This window comes from Salvelinus sp. IW2-2015, linkage group LG30 (assembly GCF_002910315.2).
Source record: "Salvelinus sp. IW2-2015 linkage group LG30, ASM291031v2, whole genome shotgun sequence".
Taxonomy (NCBI): domain Eukaryota; kingdom Metazoa; phylum Chordata; class Actinopteri; order Salmoniformes; family Salmonidae; genus Salvelinus; species Salvelinus sp. IW2-2015.
The window spans coordinates 20,675,504-20,701,905 of NC_036869.1; the positions used below are offsets into that span (position 1 = coordinate 20,675,504).

General features: G+C 42.7%; 1 protein-coding gene and 1 pseudogene across 1 annotated transcript; both read left to right on the forward strand.

Moving 5' to 3' along the window:
* The first annotated feature begins 60 nt into the window (after positions 1 to 60).
* rab22a (RAB22A, member RAS oncogene family) lies at positions 61 to 13,162 on the forward strand. The gene is made up of 7 exons (XM_023975620.2): positions 61 to 473; positions 976 to 1,055; positions 3,370 to 3,451; positions 8,121 to 8,192; positions 8,776 to 8,882; positions 10,511 to 10,620; positions 10,860 to 13,162. Exons 1-7 carry the CDS (start codon positions 438 to 440, stop codon positions 10,958 to 10,960), a joined length of 588 nt encoding a protein of 195 aa, XP_023831388.1. The 5' UTR covers positions 61 to 437; the 3' UTR covers positions 10,961 to 13,162.
* Positions 13,163 to 18,997: 5,835 nt separating this feature from the next.
* Positions 18,998 to 26,402, forward strand: part of LOC111955391 (vesicle-associated membrane protein-associated protein B/C-like) — a 34,121-nt pseudogene continuing 26,716 nt past the window's right edge.

The following is a 26,402-nucleotide window of genomic DNA, read 5'->3' on the forward strand; positions in this document are numbered from 1 at the left end:
CCTGATTTTTTTCTCAAGTAAAAAATATATATAAAGTAAACAATAATGTAGTTAAATATGTAGGAGATATACGTTGGTATTATTGCAACGAACATAAAGAAAAGGCGTTGGCTTCATACATTTCTAAACTAAAAATAACCATGGAGTGTCACGTGACGACATTGGACCGTAGTTCAAGATGGAGTCTGCGCCTTATTTTGTAGCTTTCCACCTACAGTAATCATAATATGGCAAATTATATCAGTGATTTTTAAAGTTCTGAGTTTGAGGAGTTCATTTTTCTTTGCTTCTCGTCAATCTGTATGGGATTTGAATATAGGTCTTTGATGAAAAGAGAGGTTATTTGCTAAACATCTGTCAACTGAAACATCWAGCTAGGTAGCAATCGGTTAAGTGTTTGGAATGTTCATAAACGTTCTAWTAATTCGGAGATCGATATGACGCTGAGAGAGTTAAAGGTTTGCCTTCTTGGGGTAAGACAATCTGATTTGTATTCATCTAACTATCTGTTAATTCAGATTGGAGTATGTCAATTGACAGAAGCCACAGCAATGCTGCTAAAAGTTTTGTGCACCGTACTACCTAATATGTAGCTGACTGAACTCCCCTCCATGGCGAAGCAAGTTTCTGATAAACCACCAACAGGGCAGAGACCAGTTCGTAGGAAACTCCCTTGACCGCGGAGTTTAGTCAGTTAGCTAATATTTAAATGACATGTCTCTATTTTACTCATCAGTGGTAGATTAGTAGTCCAGGCTAACGTTGATAAACATTACATGTTTATGTATTGCACAAGTGTTGCGAAATATTTGCATCATAGTAGTAGGACTATTTCTTCTTCTTGAACCAATGGGGTATTCTCTTTACATAATGATGTCATCCTGMCGATGAGTAAAGGTCTGTGTGGTCTTGGCAGTAACCGAGTATGGATAAATTCTAACATTCACTAAACTCCTTTCCCTTGTGATTCTTCAGGACACTGGGGTTGGAAAGTCAAGCATTGTTTGGAGGTTTGTGGAGGACAACTTTGACCCCAACATTAATCCAACTATTGGGTAAGTTATATAGTCTTTCACCCACTGKAAATATTCTGGAAAGATGATTGCCTATCCTGCAAGGTCCAACTGAAATTTGACTTRCACTTTTAAACCCAACCGCTCTGGAAAAAATACACACATACAGTACATACACAGGTTTTGGAGAGGGGGGGGGCTGCCACACTGGGTGCCCAGGGAGCTGTTGTGGGAAGTTAAGTGCCTTGCTTAAGGGTGCAATGGCATGTAGGATTTGATTCCAGCAACCCTCCGGTTGCCAGCTCACTTCCCGGCAGATTTTTCCCGTCGGATCCGGGATTTGAACTGGCAACCCTCCGGTTGCTGGCTCGCATCTCTAACCTGCCCCTTACTGTACTGTACTGCCTGCCAATGCATTGAGTAATACATTTAGAAAAATGCATGCACTTATTGGGAGTTGGTGTATGTGGAGGAGGAGGTGTTCTGTTCATGCTACATTCTCAGTGATGTCATCCCAGTCTAATTACTTTATAGCCTGGCCCCAGATCTGTTTCTGCTATCATGTCAACTCATGACAGTGAGAGGCAAGGAGTTGACATGATCGCACAAACAGATCTGGGACCAGGCTAATCATTTTATTACAGGCTAATCAATGTATCACTTCTGTACTTTTTTTGTAATGTGGTAAAAGGGTGAGCCTTATTGTACACTCAACAAAAATATAAACACAACATGCAACAATTTCAACGATCTTACTGATTTACAGTTCATAAGGAAATCAGTCAATTCAAATAAATAAATCAGGCCCTAATCTATGGATTACACATGACTGGGAATACTCATATGCATCTGTTGGTAACAGATACCTTTAAAAAAAAATAGGGGCGTGGATCAGAAAACCAGTCAGTATCTGGTGTGACCATCGTTTACCTCATGCAGCGTGACACATCTCCTTCGCATAGAGTTTATCAGGTTGTTGATTTTGGCCTGTGGAATGTTGTCCCACTCCTCTTCAATGGCTGTGCGAAGTTGCTGGATATTGGCGGGAACTGGAACACGCTGTCATACACTTCGATCCAGAGCATCCCAAACATGTTCAATGGGTGACATGTCTGGTGAGTATCCAGGCCATGGAAGAAATGGGACATTTTCAGCTTCCAGGAATTGTGTACAGATCCTTGCCACATGGGGCTGTGTATTATCATGCGAAACATGAGGTGATGAATGGCACGACAATGGGCCTCAGGATCTCATCACGGTATCTCTGTGCATTCAAATTGCCATCGATAAAATGCAATTGTGTTCATTGCTCATAGCTTAGGCCTGCCCATATCATAACCCCACCGCCAACCATACCTCTCGCCCACAAGACGCCATACAAGTTGTCTGCCATCTGCCCAGTACAGTTGAAACCAGGATTCATCCATGAAGAGCACACTTCTCCAGCGTGCCAGTGRCCCTTCGAAGGTGAGCATTTGCCCACTGAAGTCGGTTACGACGCTGAACTGCAGTCAGGTCAAGACCCTGGTGAGGATGATGAGCACGCAGATGAGCTTCCCTGAGACGGTTTCTGACAGTTTGTGCAGAAATTATTACATTGTGCAAACCCAAAGTTTCATCAGTTGTCCGGGTGGCTGGTCTCCGATGTGGAGGTCCTGAGCTGTCGTGGTTACACGTGGTCTGCGGTTATGAGGCTGGTAGGACGTACTGCCAAATTATTTAAAATTACGTTGGAGGAGGCTTATGGTAGAGTAATTAACATTACATTATCTGGCAACATCTCTGGTGGACATTCCTGCAGCTGCATGCCAATTGCACACTCCCTCAACTTGAGACATCTGTGGCATTGTGTTGTGTAACTTGTGCACTTGTGTAATTATCATGCTGTTTAATCAGCTTCTTGATATACCACACCTGTCAGGTGGATGGATTATCTTGACAAACGAGAAATGCTCTAACAGGGAAGTAAACAAATGTGTGCACAACATTTGCGAGAAATAAGCTTTTAGTGCATATGTACAATTTTATTTCAGCTCATGAAACATGGCATCAACACTTTACATGTTGCATTTTATATTTTTGTTCAGTGTAATAAACTAGTGGTTCCCAACTCCGGTCCCCGAGTACCCCCACAGTACAAATTTTGTATGTAGCCCCGGACAAGAACTCCTGATTCAACTTGTCAACTTATCATCAAGCCCTCTTGAGTTGAATCAGGTACTGTATATTTGTCTGGGGCTACAACATGTGCTGTTAGGGGTAGTCAAGGACTGGAGTTGGGAAACACTGTTTTAAACCGTGTTAATATTATTTTGAAATGTGACTCGAATTGTATGGTTGTATTTTTGTTTTCCAGGGCATCCTTCATGACAAAGACGGTGCAGTATCAAAATGAGCTTCACAAATTTCTCATCTGGGACACTGCAGGGCAAGAGAGAGTTAGTAATCTATCTTTTACAATATATTTTCCTCCAGATGAAGTGGTCCCTGTTAGACATAGGCCTTGTTTGAATAAAAATGCATCCTTCATTCCTCACTTCATTGAGGTAGCCTAATTACTGATCTCACATGATAGGTAAAATCAACATATTGGAAGTATTGCTCTCACTGACCTATCCAATCAGATAAGAGATTACATCAAGAAAGAAAGGAAGGAAAAAAAGAACACATTTCTAAGGAATTTGACCAGGGCCATAGAGGTCTATGTTAGGGCTCCCGAGTGGCTYATCGGTGCAATATGCAACACTACAGTCCCTGATTCGAATCCAGGCTGAATCACATCCGGCCGTGATTGGGAGTCCCGTAGGGCGGTGCACAATCGGCCCAGCGTCGTCCGGGGTAGGCCGTCATTGTAAATAAAAATGTGTTCTTACCTGCCTTGCCTAGTTAAATAAATAAAAATATGTTGAAGGCACATACTCGCAAGTGCAGTATGTCATTGTACCTGATAGGGGGCGATATTTAGCTTACATTTAGCTGCCCCCACCAAAACATCCCCAGCGCTCTCATGCCTGCAGTCATTTCATAAGGCCCTTTCCTGTAGTTGAGTGGTAGGTTATGCTATCATGATTTGTGCATTCTCAAGATCACTGCTGTCTGATTAATCYACTAGATTATATAGAAATGTTCTAGCAACTTCTCTTTCCTCTCTCTCTCTCTCTCTCTACCACAGCAAAAGTTTCACTTTCAGCTATTAGTGACRGGGAAACATCGATACTGTTTCATATTTCAATTTTATTTTTGGAGGGTATTATATAGATATTTTGACTCCAGGTATCGATTTGTAAAGTTGCGTTTTGTAAACTAGCGCTAGTCGGCTGTACCTGTGCCAAAACTCTGGTATTTTTAATCCTCGAGCTTGTTCTCCATCTTCTTTTTAAATAGTAAGCCGCTAGCATATTTTTCAGTACTTTTATTTTCATGACTGATCAAAACGAATTTTCTCATGGCTCTCTCTTGTCCCTCTGCAGCAGACATATAATGAGCAATATGTTTGGAACATCAAATCGCAATATCGAGTTGCAATACATATCATATCGACACCGAAGTATCAAGATAATACCGGATCGTGAGGTCCCTGGTAATTCCCAGCYCTATCATCTCTGTGTACTGTGTCWTTGGAGTGCACTCCACATTATGCTAAATCACGTCTTCCATGTGCATCGTCCTTTGAACAGTCAAGACAAGTGGCTCATCAGCAGTCATAACSTGAGAGGCGAAAGTCTAGGGGCCACTCGCAACATGATCTGCTGTGATGTTAAATCTGGAATGCCTTGTAGCCCACACAGACAGAYGACTGAAATAGATTATCTTTCAAAAGATGCACCACATGAGTAATATAACACGGTGTAGAAATGTATCATACATGTACACTAATATAGAACGAATACAGATCTGGAACCAGGTTAATATACAACAACTAGTCTGGCTCCGGATGGGTTTGTGCCGTATTGCCAACTTTCTATGGTCGTTATTGTAACAAACATGACGTTTGGCATGCCGTTTACGGTGGTGAGATAATGGTCTGTTCCTCTGTGTTGTGTTCTGGAGAGGGGTGGTGAGATAATGGTCTGTTTTCCTTCTGTTGTTCGGTGTCTGGAGAGAGGGTGGTGAGATAATGGTCTGTTCTCTGTGTTGTGTTCTGGAGAGGGGTGGTGAGATAATGGTCTGTTCCTCTGTGTTGTGTTCTGGAGAGGGGTGGTGAGATATGGTCTGTTCCTCTGTGTTGTGTTCTGGAGAGGGGTGGTGAGATAATGGTTTGTTCCTGTGGTTGTGTTCTGGAGAGGGGTGGTGAGATAAAACAGCGTTTTTTTCTTCTGTTCTTTGAGCTTGTCCGGGGGCGTGGCCTTAAACAACGCTTAAATTAGATTTTCCCTTAAGATAGGACACTGTCTCTGCCTGCTCCCTGGTTCCAACTGATCGACAGCCACTCTCCCTGCCAGCTCTCCTGCTCTCTCTCTGCATAGGTATATTCAGGGTAGTGGTGAAGGCCACACCATATTGCTGAGGCGTTCAGATCTACTCAGAGGGTAGAGCCAAAAGGAAGGGGTAGGGAACGATTTGGGACTCTCTCGCACACACTCACTCCATCTCTCCCAGTCTACCTAGTGTTCCACGGCTGTGAGCGAGAAGATGGGAACAGTTCTGGCCTGCTTCACTGTTGTTTTCCTTCATTGTAATCTGCAGCTGCCTTGTTTCGAAGCTGATCGCCTCTGGAGAAGTTGTTGTCATCAGACCCAGTTTGTGTAATTAACAGTATTGGAGTTCGGTTGAGAGATTTAGTAGAAGCCGGTGGAATGAGAGAGAGCTGTGATTAGGCTTCTACACAACCTCTGATGGCCTGGAGGGTGCATCATCTTATCTGTGCTTGTCAACACCCCTGTCCAGAGACCTCCCATCTCACCATGCTGCAGCACAGAGAAGAAGCTGGGTTTCCCCTTTGCTCTCTTCATTCACCGGCATGGACGGGCACCTTTCATTGGGTGCCAGGCTCATAATTTCAGTAATTAATCTGCACACGTTTAGCAAAATAAGGGGCGCTTTTAAAAACTTTTTTTTTTTTTTACAGCTCCGATGTCTGGGCCCGTATCCACAAAGCCTCTCGAAGTAGGAGTGCTGATTCAGGGCAGTTTCACCTTTTCTATCATAATGAAATAACATTATATGGACAGGTTGGGATCTGATCCTAGATCAGCACTCCTACTTTGAGATGCGTTGTGGATTCTAGCCGTCACTGTGAAAATGCTCTCTGGATACACTTTGGAAGGGGACCACACAAGACTGGCTGTACTGCGTCTAGCTACACATCGCTAGCCAGTCAGACAGGCAGCATCCCTTTCCGCCATCTGCCAAGTATCCCAAGTTGGACTCCCTCCGGTAGTCTCGGGGCCAGTAACAACTATAATTGCAAGGAATGTGTGCTTTTCCTGAGGTAACCGTGTCATTCCAAGCTGGGATAGTTTATTCCTTTTTATCGTAAAGGAAAATGAGAATTGGCCCAGGTCGTGCCAAGTCAATGTTTGACTGGGATCACTCCTGTTTGTTTTAAAGCTAATCTCTTTATTTCATTAGCTAATAGATGACATGCCTATTATTCCTTTCATGGTTAAATATGCTAATTATGTTAGAAGATTTGTGTGGTAGATTATCCTAAGATGTAGGAGGACCTAGCCTAAATGGTAGCCTAACTTATGACAGGTGTGTTATCTTTCACTTGTCTGTTGCAGCYTTTTTTTGCTTCATGCAGTAGATGGTCTGAATACCATTCATTGTTACTTCTCAGTATACGTGATAACAATCATACCAAATTTAACATATGCTGCATGCCTTTTCAACAATATCAAAATACTTGTGTTCACCTAATTTGAAAGAGTGAGTCTGAAATTGATTGTGAATGAAGATACTTTTCTGCAGGTAATTTAGGCTATAGCCTGCACATTTTAGAGATATGGGAATTGGATTTGGTATTTGGACAAGAATGATTAGGTTCGCATTTGGTGACAGCAGCCAGGTAAATTAAACCAAAGTATGGATCACTGTCTCTCCTTGTCCAATAGTTAGGTGACCTATCCTTTTCAAGCTTGACAACAGGTTAAAAACAGTAATTGCCAAGACCTTTTGTATTTACCCATCCAGTRTAAGGAAAGGTCTGAAATATGCATTTGATTTAGAGTTCTATGAACACAGGCATATTCTAATTGCGTTGGCACTTTCCAGAACTCAGAACTCATAAGCTTTTGGAAAATATTATACCAGAAGAAATGTGGAACTGGCAAACATCAGGCAACTTTCCCCCCCAACAATGGAATGGGAAATGCTGTAAGCTCAGCTTGTTTTTATTATGCAGGGTTTTGTGATCTACTGGGTGAAGACCAAATGTATAGTTCTCCATTAATATTAAATGGCTAACTGCTTTTGACACATTGTGCTCCTCTTTATCCTGATGCTTACCACATGTGAGTCCTCGSTGGAAAGGCTTGCCATACTTCCATGTAACAAAAGCCACTTGGCATATAGGCTTGGAACAGAATTCCTTTTGGGGTTTTCAAAAAAGGTCCATASTTTCTCTTTGCCTAGTTTTACCCCTCCATTTTGAGTTGGATGTTTTATCTCATAACACGTTCAGGTAAAACGGAAAGTGAAGTTATGTAACGGTGACGAAATGTAACCGTATACGGCTTAATAAAGATTGGGTAGTTTGTGACTGTGTAATGTTTTGGAAACGGGCGGTAGAACAGATTGCAATGCTATTTTGGTAGCCTTTGATTTTCTCATGGATGTTCTCTATAAACAATTACGAGCGATCTAGATACACAATCCTTGAAGATGAGCCAAAAAATGTCCGGGACTGTTTCTTTAAAGCATAGCATCTCTTAGGATACGTCATGTACTCTTACTTTAATTATGATCTACAGTACCACAAATGCATACATGGCCCCTTGTCCTCACTATAACAGTGCAACCGGTTTGGCTGTAGATAAATCCCTGTTGAAAGCTTTAGAAAACCAACTATCTTCTCTGTCCAGAGGGACAGCCTCTTTATCTGAAGAATGGTTGCAGTCCATTACTCACCGTGCTCTTTCTCCACTTCTCTCTGCTTTCCCATAGTTCCGTGCGTTGGCGCCAATGTACTACAGAGGCTCTGCGGCAGCCATCATTGTTTATGACATCACTAAAGAGGTAAACTATTTCCTCGTTTCCCTCTGGTAACATGCTGTGATATGACATTTGTTTAGTTCTATTTCTCCKCAAATGTTTAAAAGGACACTGCACCACTCTTTTCCATATCATTCCTGTGATGTCATTTGCAAAATAATTAAGTGATTTTCAAAAGCTACGACTTTTGGCTCTGCATCAGATTTTTTTTTTCAAGATGACCCCCGACCTTTTCTTATATTTTTTACCACAGAAAAAAACTCTAAATAGATTGACCTTTTGCAAAATACAGGTATCCAATGCACAGAATGCTGCTGTCAACTGTAGGCAACTATGGGGGCCCACTGGTCACTGAGTCAAATGTAGGCATGTTCAGTAAACCTCTGATACTGGCCACTCTCACATTCCATGTGGAGAAGAGGCACACTCATTTGTCTCCATGTCATGTTTACATCTCCTATGTTTCATAAATGTTTAAACCACACACTCCCACACAGTCATGCGTTGCATAACATWTTCTCAAACGCAGACATCTTACAATATAAGATGTTTACTAGACCTATATACTGTAAAGTTAGTAAGAATGGCTCGAACCGTTGTTTCTCAGGACTCGTTCCAGACGTTGAAGAACTGGGTGAAGGAGCTTCGTCAGCACGGCCCGCCCAACATCGTGGTAGCCATCGCTGGCAACAAGTGTGACCTGTCCGATGCCAGGTAAATAAATCCCTCATGTCCCCCAGGAAGACATGGGTTACGTCCCAAATGGCACCATATTCCATATATAGTGCACTACTTTGGTCCAGATCAAAAGTAGTGCACTATATAGGGAATAGGGTGTCATTTTGGACACAGACATTGGTTTATTGTTACAAATCAGCAGCATGGCTTCCATACTCTCATTTTACCAGACGAATCGCTGAATTGTTGACACGAGATTTGCTTGTGCTACGTTTTCTAATGAAAGTTGAAGGACTCGTCCACGCTTTGTTTGGCAAGGGACGTCATCGGCCGAGCCAAGCGTATATCTTGAAACTTTCGGCTCCAACAATTTGAACGTACCGAGGAGCGGGAACAAGCGGCCGATACAGCTCTCTGCTAGAGATGCACTTCTCCCAGTTTATCTAATGTCACTCAAACATGCTGGCTTTAGATGAGAGGACTTTAGCTACTAGAGTAGCTTAATTTGCATTGAAGCAATGGAGAGAACTGATGCTTGAAAATCGATGACATTTTTTCCCGTCTACCATCCATTAATATTAGTCAGTTGTTAGAAATGACTGTGCATGGAAATGTTATACAGCACAGGTCTGGTTCAAAAATAGAAACATGGATATGCTATTGTTTGCAGTCAGGAGTGGACTCCTGTGGAAATGGCTTATGAAGCTTGTTCGCCTCCATATAGTCCATTGTACTAAGATGAGCATTAGCTGGATTGAATGACAGAACAGTAGCACTGGGGGAAGCATCATGCGACACAAGAAGTCTAGAAGAGATGAGCACTGTGATACTGGTGGGGTGGTGCCACCTTGAGTCCCTTTCTCTGTTCGTCTCCCTGTTGGGTTCGTCTCATGTTTGAAGGGGTGTGTCCTCGTGCCTCCTTTTCCTCGTCTGCACTGATGTGAAACAACTGGACTGGCTGACGTGAATTCTTGGCTCACGTCCACCATATTGCTCTGGCCTATCCTGCACCTCTCCCCAGTATTGAGCTGCACCCATAAAAATACCCATAAATACCCATTTAAAAAGCTGTCTGTTTAAGCTAGAGAGATTTGTTTTTGCATTGGATGTGTCTCAAGATTGTGCAAAGCACTGGGTGGCTACTTTGAAGAATCTCAAATATAAAATATATTTTGATTTGTTTAACACTTTTTGTTTACTACATGATATGTGTTATTTCATAGTTTTGATGTCTTCACCATAAAATAGTAAAAATAAAGAAAAACCCTTGAATGAGTAGGTGTCCAAACTTTTGACYGGTACTGTATATCAAACCTTTTTTAATGTACTCGGAGGACCTTTTATTAGCATATGGAGACTGCTTTAAATGTTTCCTGGTCTTTCATATCTCTCAGATAAAGGACATTGGATTTTTTKGGGAGGACTATCTGTTCCATGTAGTGAATCTGTTATTCAATGCGTTCGTATGGGCTAATGGCAGCAAGACACCAAAAATATTTTGTATATTTTTTTTGATACTTCGAGTGGTCTTAAAATCCTAAATCGAATAGCTAAATGATCCTTGGTATGATCTTCTTAAAACAATTGCACATAGCTTAGTAGAACCTCCTTCCCCGGCTTAGTCTGTTACTGGTTAAGACTTGAACACACCCGTGTCTTTATAGGGAGGTCTCGGAGAAAGATGCCAAGGACTATGCTGACTCCATCCACGCCATCTTTGTGGAGACCAGCGCCAAGAACGCCATTAACATCAATGAGGTCTTTATAGAGATAAGTAAGTGTGGGTTTTTTTTCACTGGCTTTTGGGGGCATCCAATCTTTTAGGCCAAATGTATGCTTTATGGCATACCACATTTATTACTAGTGGTGTACAATGGCTGAAATTGTCCTTGTTTATTTAAGTGTACCAAGCAATATAGTGTGAGCTTCTGCTGATGTTCCTATTTTAACCAATGGTTTCTGGGTGTAACGTTGTTTTTTTGTCCCCCTTGCACATTTTGTTCCCGCTTGCAGGTCAACGGATCCCTGTCCTAGATGCAGGGGGAGGGGCTGCAGGGAATGGCTTCAAACTGCGCCGGCGGCCCTCAGAGACCCGGACCCGGACCTGCTGCTGATGCTGCCAGTGAACCCTGACCTTAGTCCCACATTGACCCTTCTCTGCTTGCGGCCTCCATAATCCCCCCTAACCACAGACCTGCGTCATAGAGACCTGGGAGCTGCAAATGCCACTCCTCCATTGGGAAACCCTGATTACTACCGCCATTGCATCCTGCATCTAATGCTACACTGTAAAGAGAGAGCAGCTGAGCAAATTACAGTTCACTGGGATATATGACCATATCTCATCGTTCTATGCGGCTAACTTTGGCTTAGTTATTGTGAAGCTGTAGTCTTGTGTTTTTAATGCCTTTCTGGAGCCCAAAAGGTTAAAATGAAGTCCACAGCCTTTAAAGGTGCTTTATTTGTCTGCATTTGTCGTGCAGCAGAAGTCAGGGCATTTATTATTCTTGCGCTTAACCAAGCAGCACAGAGCTGTTGTGAAGGAAGTTGTCAAGGCAGTGAGTTTGTTTATGCAGGACCTCCCGCCCTCACCTACCGCCAACCAATCACGTCACTGCGGAGTTATACGGAGCCCTCTGTATTGTTACACAATTTGAGATGCGCACGGCGATGTGGTATGGAGCTGAATTGCGTCACACCATCCATACGGTGCATCCGAATACATTTTTGGATCAAGCATAAATTGGTTCTCAGTATTTAGCCTTTAGGTTCGCCAAGTAGGTCTATGGCAGCTATCCTTTAGGTTCGCCAAGTAGGTCTATGGCAGCTATCCTTTAGGTTCGCCAAGTAGGTCTATGGCAGCTATCCTTTAGGTTCGCCAAGTAGGTGTATGGCAGCTATCCTTTAGGTTCGCCAAGTAGGTCTATGGCAGTCTCACCCCCCTCCTTGCTGTGTTCACTTCATCCTCCCGTATTCCAGATCTGTGGCTCGTCCAAGCCTATGGCACCAGATTCCTATATGGCTCTGGTCAAAAGTAGTGCACCTTATACACTGAGTGTACAAAACATTAAGAACACCTTCCTAATATTGAGTTGTCAGCCTCATTTCGTTGGGGCATGGACTCTACAAGGTGTCGAAAGCGTTTCACAGGGATGCTGGCCTATGTTGACTTCAATGCTTCCCACAGTTGTGTCAAGTTGGCTGGATGTCCTGTGGGTGGTGGACCGTTCTTGATACACACGGGAAACTGTTGAGCGTGAAAAACCCAGCAGCGTTGCAGTTCTTGACACAAACCGGTGCGCCTGGCACCTACTACCATACCCTSTACAAAGGCACTTCAATCTTTTCTCTTGCCCATTCACCCTCTGAATGGCACACCACAGGAGGTTGGTGGCACCTCAATTGGGAAGAACAGGCTCGTGGTAATGACTGGAGCGGAATCAGTGGAATGGTATCATGTACATTAAACACATGGTCTCCAGGTCTTTGATGCCATTCCATTTGCTCCATTCCAGACATTATTATGAGCCATTTTCCCCTCAGCAGCCTCCACTGTGGCACACATAGACAATCCATGTCTCAAGGCTTAGAAATCCTTCTTTAACCTGTTTCCTCCCCTTCATCTACACTGATTGAAGTGGATTTAACAGGTGACATCAATAAGGGATCATAGCTTTCACCTGGTCATTCTCTGTCATGGAAAGAGCAAGTGTTCCTAATGATTTGTCCACTCAGTATAGGGAAATGGGGTACCATCTGAGAGGAATCCTACATCTGTCCTGTCCTTGACTCTTTTCTGCGTGAATTGTCTTCGTATGGTCCAAAGCCACAGCAGTTGCTATGGTTTTCCCAAGTTGTAAGAGCTCCCCTCCCTGCCTTTTTTATATGTCTTGTAATACTTCTGAAAAGTTTACACAGATTTTATTTCCGTTCTTATCTTGTAAACCTCTACACGGGTCATGGCATCATTGGATCTGCAGCATGCAGTGCTTCTTCTCTTGCAACAACCACGTGATCTATTTTCCAACAGGAGACTAAATGAATGTTCTATATGAATGTTCTATTTGAAGAGTTAAATTGTGCTAATGTAAAAGAAGTCATTGTTTTTTATTTTATTTTTCTTCACAAATTTAAGAAGACACATCCCCAACTCTAACTCTTGTGAACCAGGTAGATGAGTCAGAGGTGCATGATGGGAAGTGTAGTTGTGTAGTCTGTTACTTTTTAATGACCCTCACACAGTGCTTTGCAGCACAGGGCCAAGGCAGGTGTTTGCCAAACCGTTTGAGAAACAGTAATGAAAATCCCTAATAGGAGTAATGTGCTCTTTTTTTGTCATGTTTCTCCATTACAATTTCAGTGCTCATCAATATCGTTGTGTCTCTCAGTGACTGCTTTAGCCTTGACACTTTGGAGGGAAAATGGGTTTGATAAAGGGGATGGTAACTTGGCTGGTTGATGGTTACCACCGAAAAGGAGTCATTTTATTGCTGTCTTCTACATTGAGAGGCCGCGTCTCTTAGAGGGCCAGGCTGTTTGAGTGCTGACAAGCCTGGCAGTCACCAAGTGTGCGGTTATGATAACTGCTCACGTTTTTTACACTTTAATAGTTGATCAAATGAGCCAATCGCTGAAATTCTGTAAATTAATTTCCCCGGAGTGCTTGGAGTATACTGCCAGCCAGCCCTTTTACAGTGTTCATTGCGTTTCAATGTTTTTGAAATCGCATTTTAACTGTTTGTGTTAGTTGGCAACCCCGTCCGTCTGCGATCTCTCACTGTTTTTTTTTTTTTTTTGTTATGACCGTTTTACAGGAGAGTGTTTTTATGAGGTCCTGCCAATTCTTTAATTGTCCCATAAAAAAAAAAAAAAATCATCGTTCTTTTCTCATTCCTTTTACAGAATAAGCACTGGCTCGCACATCCAACAGTTTTACTACCTGGCCAGAGATTAAAATAAAAAAAAGGACCATGTCTGGAAACTGGACTTGTTCTAAGTCAACAATCTTTAGATCTTTCTAAAGAAAAGGTTTCCCGCAGAGAACCAGGCACAGCTTTCCATTGACATGCTGACCCGCTGATGAACTGTGCTCTCTTTTCAATTCCAAATGATGTGCTCTATTCCCGGGGACCTGTTTCATTCGTTCCCCTTGCTCCTTCTTTCTGCTGCTGGCTGCCTTCACTACGCTGTGAAGCTTGAATATGGTGTGGATCTGGAACACCTTGTCCAAAAATACAAAGAGAAACGATGAAGGAACACTGAGCAATGTGTTCACTCTGTTGTCTTAAATTGCTCCTCTGGGTAGTACAGTAATTTAAAGTGTCACATTTTAGTTCCGGACCTATTGCCATTTGACAGGCAATTTAGGGATAATGCCTAGCATAGAGCACTCCATGTAGTTGTTCCCCTTTCCTCTTGATTTCCTCCTAGTGTCTTTCCCTCTTGCCGAAAACACGTCAATGGGCCACATTTAACACCAGTTGAGGACTGGCCAGCCTGCCTCCAGTTGAGGACTGGCCAGCCTGCCTCCAGTTGAGGACTGGCCAGCCTGCCTCCAGTGAGGACTGGCCAGCCTGCCTCCAGTGAGGAGCTGGCCAGCCTGCCTCCAGCTGAGGGCTGGCCAGCCTGCCTCCAGCTGAGGGCTGGCCAGCCTGCCTCCAGCTGAGGGCTGGCCAGCCTGCCTCCAGCTGAGGGCTGGCCAGCCTGCCTCCAGCTGAGGGCTGGCCAGCCTGCCTCCAGCTGAGGGCTGGCCAGCCTGCCTCCAGCTGAGGGCTGGCCAGCCTGCCTCCAGCTGAGGGCTGGCCAGCCTGCTCCAGCTGAGGGCTGGCCAGCCTGCCTCCAGCTGAGGACTGGCCAGCCTGCCTCCAGCTGAGGACTGGCCAGCCTGCCTCCAGCTGAGGACTGGCCAGCCTGCCCAGCTGAGGCTGGCCAGCCTGCCTCCAGCTGAGGACTGGCCAGCCTGCCTCCAGCTGAGGACTGGCCAGCCTGCCTCCAGCTGAGGACTGGCCAGCCTGCCTCCAGCTGAGGACTGGCCAGCCTGCCTCCAGCTGAGGACTGGCCAGCCTGCCTCCAGCTGAGGACTGGCCAGCCTGCCTCTAGCTGGGACTGGCCAGCCGCCTCCAGCTGGGACTGGCCAGCCTGCCTCCAGCTGAGGACTGGCCAGCCTGCCCTCCAAGCTGTGGACTGGCCAGCCTGCCTCTAGCTGTGGACTGGCCAGCCTGCCTCTGAATTGTCTGTCCTTTCTCGTAATGTGTGCATTTGTTCACTTCCTTTCATGGATTTAAAGGAAATGACTGGTTTCAGAAATATGATGGAAAAACTCTCCCTGTATACAGTGGACACCAATCGAACCCAACGCTTTTAAATGAGCGGCGAGGAGTACACAATTGCACACTTTAAGGGATAGGAGGAATAATTGTGTTTCAGGGTGGGTCTCTTGAGGTGAAGTTGTCTTAAAGGGGCTTTTGTCCTTTCCATTATAATCAGTGCTGATGGGGAGGCGTGTTAATAGCAGGGTTGACTGTAATGTTCTTCAGGATTTTTTTTTTTAACAACCATCTCAGTGCAATAATTGTCTTTATGGCAAGGGTTACTAAAATGTGACAAGAATTTTTAGGGATCGAGAAGATCTAGTTTCAAGTTTTATTGTCACATGTACAGTGAGATGCTTGACTTGCACGCTCTACCCAACAGTGCAGTAATCAATATCAAAATAGTATAACTCATTTTTTGTGTGTGTATGTATGTATGTATGTGTATATATATATGTGTGTATATACTGAACAAAAAATATAAACGCAATGATTTTACTGAGTTACAGTTCATAAGGAAATCAGTCAATTGAAATAAATTAATTTGGCTCTAATCTATAGATTTCACATGACTGGTTATGGAYACAGCCATGGATGAGTCTGGGAGGGCATAGGCCCACCCACTTGGGAACCAGGTCCAGCCAATCGGAATGAGTTTTTCTTTTTTCCCACAAGTGCTTTATTGCAGACAGAAAGGACCTGGGCTGGCGTGGTTACACGTGGTCTGTGGTTGTGAGGCCGGTTGGACGTACTGCCAAATTCTCTAAAATGAAGGAGGCGGCATATGGTACTGAAATTAACATTAAATTATCTGGCAACAGCTCTGGTGGATATCCCCGCAGTTAGCATGCCAATTGCAAGCTCCCTCAATATGAGACATCTGTGGCATTGTGTTGTGACAAAACGGCACATTTTAGTGGCCTTTTGACCCCAGAACAAGTTGCACTTGTGTAATGATAATGCTGTTTAATCAGCTTCTTGATATGCCACGCCTGTCAGGTGTATGGATTATCTTAGCAAATGAGAAATGCTCACTAACAGGAATGTAGACAAATTTCCGCACAAAATTTAAGATATAAACTTTTAGTGTGTATGGAAAGTCTGGGATCTTTTATTTCAGCTCATGAAACAWKGGAACAACACTTTACATGTTGCGTTTATATTTTTGTTCAGTGTAATTAAGAAAACACATGGCCAGGGGTTAGAAGCTGATGCTGAGTCTGTTTGTCCGAGCCTTGATGCACCAGTATCATCTTCTGTCACCGCCTGGCATGTACGTCCTGGATGGCTGGGAGCTCACCCGCAATGATGAGCTGGAACTGTCCGTACCACCCTCTGTAGGGCCTTCCGGTTGAGGGCGGTGTAGTTGCTATATCAGACGGTGATACAACCAGTCAGGATGTTCTCGATGGAGGAACTTGAAGCTCTTGACCCTCTTCACTGCAGCCCCATTGATGGGGCCCCTCTTTCCTGAATTCTAAGATCAGCTCATTGGTCTTGCTGACATTTAGGGAGAGGTTGTCGTGCTGATCTCTTCCCTGTAGGGTTTCCCAAATGTGGTCCTCGGGACCCCAAGGGGTGCAAGTTTTGTTTTTTTTCCCTTGCACTGCACAGCTGATTAGTTGATTGTTTTGATCATTTCAATCAGCTGTGTAGTGTTAGGGCAAAAACCAAAACTTGYACCCCTTGGGGTCCTGAGGACYGAGTCTGGGAAGCGCTGCCGTAGGCTGTCTCATCATCATTGGTGATCAGGCAGACCACCGTCGTGTCGTTAGCAAACTTGATGATGGAGTTGGAGACGAGCAATGAGTACAGGAGGGGGCTAAGCACACACAGTTGGGGGGGGCCCTGTGTTGAGGGTCAGCTTGTTGGGTGTGTTGTTGCCTACCCTCACCACCTGATGTCGGTCTGTTAGGAAGTCCAGGATCCAGTTGCATAGGGAGGTGTTTAGTCCCAGGGTCCTGAGCTTGGTGACGAGCTATAATATGCTTACATGTTACTTTTAGTGATTGATTACGTTTTGAGCTTCTAATCATCAATTATTCAAAAGGCCTTTAAAAATACAATGTTTATGGTTGTGGCGTTTTTAAGTGTTCCTCAATGATTTCCACTTGAAATGATATCGTAGTTAGCCAGGACAGTGCATTTATTAAAAAGGGAAATGTATTTCTGGTACTTTACAACTGCACTTTCAGATGAAATATTTGTGTACCTTTTAGGTATTATTGCTGATTATTTTGCCGCGATKGTAATTGCCATTTTTCTGCAGCAAACCAATCTGAAAAAATATTRACCAGACAAGTCCCAATACATCTTGTAATGTTTGTTTGAGTAAATCAACTTCTTTCATAGCCTTTGTAATGGCATTGCATCATATGCCTTTGTATTCCAGCAATCATTATTTTACAGTATGACTTTTTATTTTGCTCTGTCTTTGTAGAAGATGAGGCAGCTTCTTCTCTGTGACATTTAAAATGTAATTTCAATAACACGCATCACAATTGCATTGCTCACATTTGTTCTAATGCTTAGCAGTTGGAAATGTAGATATTTGTAACATAAATAACAACAGTGTAATGTCTAAGTGTTACTGATTTATGTCTGGTGTGTGACAAGATAAAGTTACTGAATTTGACATATGATATGCGGCATTAGAGTGCTAAGGGCCTATCATAGAAAGACAACCAGTTGCATTAATAATTTTTGGGAAAAATACCAACAGTCTTAGGCTGGTCCTGAGAATGTGTTGCTGCAAAATCTATTTGAATTGTCTTATATAGATGCGACCAAACATGCGCACAAATCAATGACTATTTAGCCTGTAAGGTTGAATATAATGTATGTTACATTGTCTGAGATGCTAGACCAGGCATAGATCTACACATGTATAGTAACTCCACCACTACTTTGTCATATTTAGCTTTCATACTTGTCATAATGACTGTAAACCAATAACAAAAAAAAGAGTGTGAAACATGTTAGCATTGTTTGTTGAATGTCTAAAAGGGAATTGTCAAGCAGTTTACTAATAAATAAAWAAATATTGAAGGAATGTGTGGTGTGAGTGGGATACTGTGTGCTGGGCTGGGCTGTGAATACCTCTGGTCCAGGGTGTTGGTGCACATTCCTCTTCTAAGTTAAGAGGTACAGGTACTAACGACCTGGACCAGAGGTACCTTGGAGGCTGTGTGCTTATGTGTGTCAGTGGTGTTATGTAATTGGTCCTGTTGCTCCAGTGACAGTTAGCCTTCTGGTTATTTATATATGTGTATATATATATATTTAATACATGACACTTCAGGCATGTGTATCACTGGGATAGGATTCCAAGCTGCACTTTGAATAGTGCTGAGGATGCAGAACGTTCACCTGACAACCTCTCAACACACCAGCACTGGGGTCAATCATGTTAGTTATTTCAAGTAAACCTGTGTGTCACATGCATGTTATAAAGTGACATTGTGAAGGGTGATACATGAATATAGGTGCACCACAGGGCTGTGTATTGGAACTGGCACATTTCCCACTTTTGCAGGTATGGTTTACAGAAACATAAATGTATATCCTTTTATTGGGTAAATACTTTATCAAAGTGATTTTTTTATTGTTGTCAATTTGCACTTGCCTGAAACTGTACAGGATTAACAGGAATGACATTATAGGTCGTTAGAAATGCATGATGTATGGCATTAATTATAAGAGGCCATAACACTGTGATAACATGATACATAAGAAGGCCCTGAGAAAGATTGATGTCCATGAGACACCTGTCCCTCCCTCCCAGGCTTAGGTGTCCCAACTCCCAAGCTTTGCCCGGACTCCGTCTCGCATCACCTCTTCACTCCTCGTTGAGTGGCTATGCAGGGGCTGTGACGTTGCACAAAGCCTCTCTCTCACTCCTTTCTTGCTGCATCACAACCGCCGCTAGTAGCTCCCTGGCTATTTGCACTGACCGGGGGACAATATAATCGCATAGCTAATTAGCATAATAATAACTCTAAAGATAACACTAGCTAACATCACCACAACAGGAGTAATCTACGGAAACGATTTACATTGAGCTATCCCCTTGGAACCGCTGGGACATGGCCAGGCAAGATCAGGTCCTGCTCTTGGAGCCACAGCACGAACTGAAATTCCGAGGTAAGAGACTACTGAGGAGGGGAGGGCCCAACTCTGAAGGGAGGGGGGGAGCCATTTTTGTGAGTGGGGTAGTTAGTAACAGGCCCATTTATTAAGGAGGGGGCACATCATATGCCCATTAATTTGTAAAATAACAGTGAGTTAGGGAGGAGAATCATTTCAAACGACTGGTTGACATATTTTCCGGCAGCGTACACAGCCTTTCCTGAACATTAACCTGTGCTTGCTAGCTAGCTAGCTAGCTATTCATTCCTGCAGCTCCCTGACAAGTCTTTACTGCTAATAATGTCGAGTTGACCTTCTAGTAAGGTAACTAGTTAGCTGGTAGCTAGCCTAGTAACGTTAGTTAGTGCATTATGTTTCACGTGCATTGTGCAATATCGTTCCAGTAATTTAGGCGAGTCAGTCTGTTTATTATTGTGCTAGCTGTGTTTCAAGCACAATGTCAAAATACAATTACTGGTTGTATCGCAGCTATTATCGTTCATGTCTGACGACAATCATGTCTGTGTAATTATGAGCTAACAATGAATAGCAGCTGATTGCCCCAACATGCATGTTGCAAGCATCATGATAGGTAGCTAACGTTAACCAATTTGTCTAGTTTGCTAGTTACTGTAATTAGCTAGCTAGCGGTTAGTCTAACCGCTTCCTAGCTTGCAAGATGGAACTGGGCATTAAATACTAGCTAACGTTAGCGATATTGCTATCTGGCGGTTCTTCTCATCAGTTGGCAAGTGTTGTTCATGACCAGGTGTGGAAAGCAGCAATATGGGTCAGGATACCATATGGACACTTTGTACTGGGCATCCTAAGAATTACAATGTGTCCAGTTTGTTAAATATTCATTTATTGACCCCACTCAATAGGCTACGTTCCCTGAAGCATTATCACAATGTTACATTAGGCCATTTTTGAGATACAAAATAATAAATAGCCTTTCATCTGTGTTTGTTGAATTATATATAGGGTCTTGCCACAGTAATTTGAGATGCCCTATTKCCTTGTCAAGCCAATATAATCCATTGCTTAAAGGTGCAATATGCAGACATTGCTCTGCCATTTCCTGGTTGCTAAAATTCTAGTACTTCGCCTAATTTCAGTTTGTGACAAAAAAAAGCTACGTATAGTGTAGAGAATCATTGTACCATATAAACCGCTGGGAAATATATTTTCAAATGACCAAAAATATTGTATTTTCAGCTGGTTTTAAAGCTGGTTTACAAAAATGAAAGTAAGCGATGCAAAAACTAAACTTAAGAAAGGGAAACATAAATAGAGCACAAAGAACAGATCTACCACTTCTTAGACTTGCTTTCAATGAGTGACAGATCTTTAACTCACATTTCAATGTGAATTTGGTTGGGTCCCAGAAAAAGTTAAAGCAGCTTTATTTAAACTGCACTGCTTGTTGTGAAGGTAGCCTTTTTATTTCTCTTGGCTCATTGCAAACAAACTGAGCCCACTAATTGATAACTACGAGAAATAGGTTTACCTCAAGGAAATCCCAAGCCACACAGACCAGTACAGGGGTTCCCAAACTGGGGTTCATGGGCCCCTGGAGGTCTGCACGGGGCTTTCAGGGTATTCAGCAAAGTGACAGAAATAACTAAAATGTCAAGACTTTTGTTAGGTAAAATCACAATCAGGTATTTTCTCATATAAGCCTGATATTGTTATTTTTGTTATTTACGGGGCCTCAACATGAACAAGTTGGGGAACCCAGTGCTAGCATTCCTACAAAATCATTGTCAATTTAGAGCAGGGGCAACTGCTGCCCCTTTTGTAGGTCCGTGGATCAATTTCCCCCAAAATGTATATTATTTGTATTTTTCAAGGGGAGGTATTCAACTAGAATAGGTGCAATTCTGAAATTTGGTTCTGCATCAGCAGTTTTTCTCTCATTATGTTATCTCGTTATGAGATGAGTAATGCAAGTTATGTAAACATTTATTCAAGTGGCATTATTAAAGTGACTAGTGATCCATTTATTAAAGTGGCCAATGATTTCAAGTCTGTATGTAGGCAGCAGCCTCTCTKTGTTAGTGATGGCTGTTTAACAGTCTGATGGCCTTGAGATAGAAGCTGTTTTTCAGTCTCGGTACCAGCTTTGATGCACCTGTACTGACCTCGCCTTCTGGATGGTAGCGGGGTGAACAGGCAGTGGCTCGGGTGGTTGTTGTGAAGATCTTTTTGGCTTTCCTGTGACATCGGGTGCTGTAGGTGTCCCGGAGGGCAGGTAGTTTGCCCCCGGTGATGCGTTGTGCAGGAGGGTCTTGCGGTTGTGGGCGGTGCAGTTGCATCAACAAAGCAGAGTGGGTGGACACCCTACAATATGTTACCATGAAATTATGGGCATGTTTCGAGAACATTGCAACACATCTGAGCTAAACTATTGAAGCGGTTTTGAATGTCTATTAGTAGTGATATTGTACTACCAAGTGGGGAGTAGTCTGAGGTTTGTAAACCAGTAATTTTCCATTGTTTGGTAACACCTACATGACTAATTAAAGTCTTTGACTGGACAGATAATCAAATCACCTAGCCTCTTAGACTAAAATTGCCCATTGAAAGGCAGGCCTGTGTTGACAACAAATCCAGCTGTGTTCCTTTCGTGTTCTTTATAAATCTCCTTATTCTTTATTAGTATCAATTTGGAACCGCACACTCAAGGTACACAGTCTTGCTCTTTCTCAAAAACAAACCTTTCAGACGGCACAACAGCATTAAATTTGCCCTTCAGAACTCTTTTTATGGCTGTATTTTTTTCTGCCAGTTGGAAAGCATCCCAAGGCTGTTGTAGATAAGGTATAGGCTACAGTAGTTAGCTGCATGAGTCGTTTCATTGAACGATGTTCCACCAGTGGTGAGGGTTTAAAATTCGCCTCTGTCTTGGCTCAGGGTGYGAAGGGAAGTGTCAGTTGCTGTGGACATTTGCGGGCTGAAACCTTATCTTAGTCTATGTGCTAATTCACACTACGAGGCAGCTCACTTCCACATTTCCATCCACAATGCACCTTTGTGTCCCTCAAACGCAAGAGCTTCCTCTATACCAGCTAGTAGGGCTGGGAATTGCCAGGGACCTCACAATACGATATTATCACAATACTTAAGTGCCAATATGATATGTGTTGCGATTCTCACGATTCTATATGTATTGCAATTCAATATTGCGATTTGATATTCCAAACATATTTGCTCACCATATGTCTGCTGCAGAGGGTCAAGAGAGAGCCATGAGAACACACRTTTTGATCAGTCATGGAAGTAAAAGTGCCGAAAACAAATTCTCTTACTATTTATTTATTTTTGGGATGGAGAATTGAAGGAAAATAGTTTTGGTTCAGGTACAGCTGACTAGCGCAATTTTTTTTTTTTTGCGGCAGGCCTATATTGTCATAAGAAATGTCCCAATACGTAACTGTATAATTTTTTTTACCCTCATCATTAAAGCAAGTAGGATGGTGTGTTTTATTTTGGTAGCCTGATATGGAAACTCAGATTTGAATTCATTCATTTGCCCTCGATTCTCCCATGTTCTTTATCTCAGTGCAAAGTGTACACTGAGATCCTGTGGAATGTTTTAATGCCAGTTTGTAAATCCMGTACATCTATATGTTGCTCAATGTCAAGTGGCCTAGCCCTCTCCTTCCTATCAAACTAGTTTCACAAAGCCAACATTGTAGCTGACCTGAGTCATTCTTTTGAGGCTACTGTTTTGTTGTCAGCAGTTTCATGTTAAGCAATTCCACAACAGAGACGTGGATTTTCAGATGACTCTTCAGTGAAACAATTGGGGTRGTTTAATATCATTTAGAAATCGGATTTGATTTACACTGTGGTATGTGTTGGCATTCCATTACAAGTAGCCTAGCCTTCTCTGTGTGTGAGGTAGGCTAGGCTTGGTCAAGTTGGGTGGGAACTTGAAGTCTGTTTTGTGCAGAGTGATTTTACAGAGACAGTAAAGCAGGGAGCTGGGCTCGGTTTCCTGATAGTGATGGAACCTAGGCTTACGAGTGTCTTAACAATGCATCGTTCCTACAGTGGCCGAAGAGGCAGGCCGTTTCCCAAAACACCACGGCACGCAGAGAACGTTGGCGAAGTGCGTCAGCAAGACCAAGCCGCTGAATGTGGACTACAGGAAACGGAGGGCCAAGCACGCCCCCATTCACATCGACGGGCTGTAGTGGAGCGGGTCGAGAGCTTCAAGTTTTTCGGTGTCCACATCACTAAGAATCTATCATGGTCCACACACACCAACACAGTTGTGAAGAGGACACCACAATGTTAATTTCCCCCTCGGGAGGCTGAAAAGATTTGRCATGGGCCCTCAGATCCTCAAAAAGTTATACAGGTGCACTATTGAGAGCATCTCGACTGGCTGCATCACCGCTTGGTATGGAAACTGCTTGGCATCCTGACCGCAAGGCGCTACAGAGGGTAGGTAGTGCGTACGGCCCAGTACATCACTGTGGCCAAGCTCCTTACCATCCAGGACCTCTATACCAGGTGGTGTCAGAGGAAGGCCCTAAAAAGTGTTGAAGACTTCAGCCACCCAAGTCATAGAGGGTGGTACCGATGCACCAAGTGTGGAACTAACAGGACCCTGAACAGCTTCTACCCCCAAGCCATAAGACTGCTAAATTGTTAGTCCGGGTAGCTGTTTGGTTAACTTTTTAACCACCTACATTGACCATTTTTGTACTAACTTTTTAAACTCGTCACAAACGTTGCTGCTACTGTTTATTACCTATCCTGTTGCCTAGTCACTTCATTACTAGTTGCATGTACTGAAAGTATTCATAACCCTTCCACAGTTTGTTAGAGCCTGAATTCAAAATGTAGGGTGTTAACCCATACAATTATTTAATTCAATGTTTATAAAAATAAAATAAAAAAGTCCAAACCCTATGTCTTTACCATATATGGTTCACAATACTATTTACTCAAGATAATTTAGCATGATTAGAGTGAATTGAATTTTGTTATGGCCATAGTAAAGTGGTTGCTGCTCAATTGAACTATCACTGCTCCACGGGCAGAATGGCGCTAACTTTTGAATGTCAACTGACAAGCTAGCTAGTGGCTGCAGGTTCCTGTGTGATAACATGGGGTTTTTCTAAATGAAATCCGCAGAATACAAAAACAAAATTGGGTCTATATATTTATTAATTTACAAAGCTAACAGACTGAGATTCAATGTATATCTTCCCCGAAGACAATCTGTTCGAGTCTTTCCCTTTTATAATTTAATGGAAACACCCCCTCAACGTTGATTGACTGGGGTTAGAGGAATAGAAAGCCATTGATTTAAATGGCTGATTGATTGATTTAAAAACCACGAGGCCATCAAGTTGATTTTGATTCGTCCAAACCGTGGAAACAGCTCCAAGTTTTACCACCTCCCAACGGCGAAAAAWGGAAGAGATACAACCAAGAGTTGGGCGGTTTAAAACTAGCAACGGTCACAACAAACTAACGTTCTTACTTAATCAACGCTGTTAAGTACAAGCATATTAAGTTATACTATTGTAGAGAATCTAATGATTAGTTGACTGATTCATAATGGCGTAGGGCAAATGACTACATTTAGACAATACTGACAACTGATCATTTAGTAGCATCCTCTTGAATTTACCCTTTTTTTTTCACTACGTTGTAGAGCAGTGAGTGAATGCCCTTCAAAATATACCCCCCTCCCTTTTTTTTCTCAGCCATCTACACACAATACCCCATAATCACATTTTTGCACATTTATTGAAAAATGAAATAGAGAAATATCTCATTTACATAATTATTTACACCTGAGTCAATACTTTGTAGAAGCACCTTTTGGAGGCGATTACAGCTTTGAGTCACCTTGGGTATGTCTGTATCAGCTTTGCACATCTGGATTTGGGCATTTTTCCCATTCTTGCTTGCAGATTGTTTCAAGCTCTGTTAAGTTAGATGGGAGCGGCAGTGAATAGCAATCTTCAAGTCTTTCCACAGATTGCCACTGGGATTTAACTCCGGGCTTTGGCTTGGCCTCGTACCCATGCACATCGATTCAGTACTGGTACCCAGGGTATATACCAAAGTCATTGTTACTMATTGTGTATTTATTATTACTTTTAATAATACATGTTATTACTTTTCTATTATTTCTCTATTTTCTCTCTCTGCATTATTGGGAAGGTAAGTAAGYATTTCACTGTTAGTCTACACCTGTTGTTTATGAAGCATGAGACTAATAATATTTTATTTGATAAAATTTGATTTCATACTGATATAATCGAAAGAAAAGCAGCGCTTTCACCATTAAAATCTTACCTTAACATTAGAATTAGGCATACTCCACAATATTGACAATTGATCAGATCCTAGAGAGATATTACCACCTATGGCTGCAAATATTTAGCTTGCTTATTATGCTTACCCAATAGCAATGCACTAAATGACAGATTGGGCACGTCATTGTGCACATGTTGTTACACATCATGAAATACAGTGCATTCGGAAAGTATTCAGACCCCTCGACTTTTTCCACATTTTGTTACATTACAGCCTTATTCTAAAATGGATGAAATTACTTTTTTGCCTCTTCAATCAACACACAATACCCCATAATGACAAAGCGAAAACAGATTTTTATACATTTTTGCAAATGTATTAAAAATAAAAAACTAATTGAGCTCCGGTGCATCCTGTTTCCATTGACCATCCCTGAGATGTTTCTACAACTTGATTGGAGTCCACCTGTGGTAAATTCAATTGATTGAACATGGTTTGGAAAGGCACACACCTGACAATATAAGGTCCCACAGGTGACAGTCTATGTCAGATCAAAAACCAAGCCATGATGTCAAAGGAATTGTCCGTAGAGCTCCAAGACARGATTATGTCGAGGCACAGATCTGAGGAAGGGTACCAAAACATTTCTGCAGCATTGAAGTTCCCCAAGAACACAGTGTCTCCATCATTCTTAAATGAAAGAAGTTTGGAACCACCAAGACTCTTCCTAGATCTGGCCGCCTGGCCAAACTGAATAATCGGTGGTGAAGAGCCTTGGTCAGAGAGGTGACCAAGAACACGATGGTCATTCTGACAGAGCTCCAGAGTT

What these genes read in the sequence shown, in the direction of transcription:
- rab22a (XM_023975620.2), top strand. Translation starts at nt 438, where the DNA reads ATGACGCTGAGAGAGTTAAAGGTTTGCCTTCTTGGG. An exon ending in TAAAGGTTTGCCTTCTTGGG is followed by an intron (nt 474 to 975) that starts GTAAGACAATCT and finishes GTGATTCTTCAG; the next exon opens with GACACTGGGGTTGGAAAGTC. An exon ending in AACATTAATCCAACTATTGG is followed by an intron (nt 1,056 to 3,369) that starts GTAAGTTATATA and finishes TTTGTTTTCCAG; the next exon opens with GGCATCCTTCATGACAAAGA.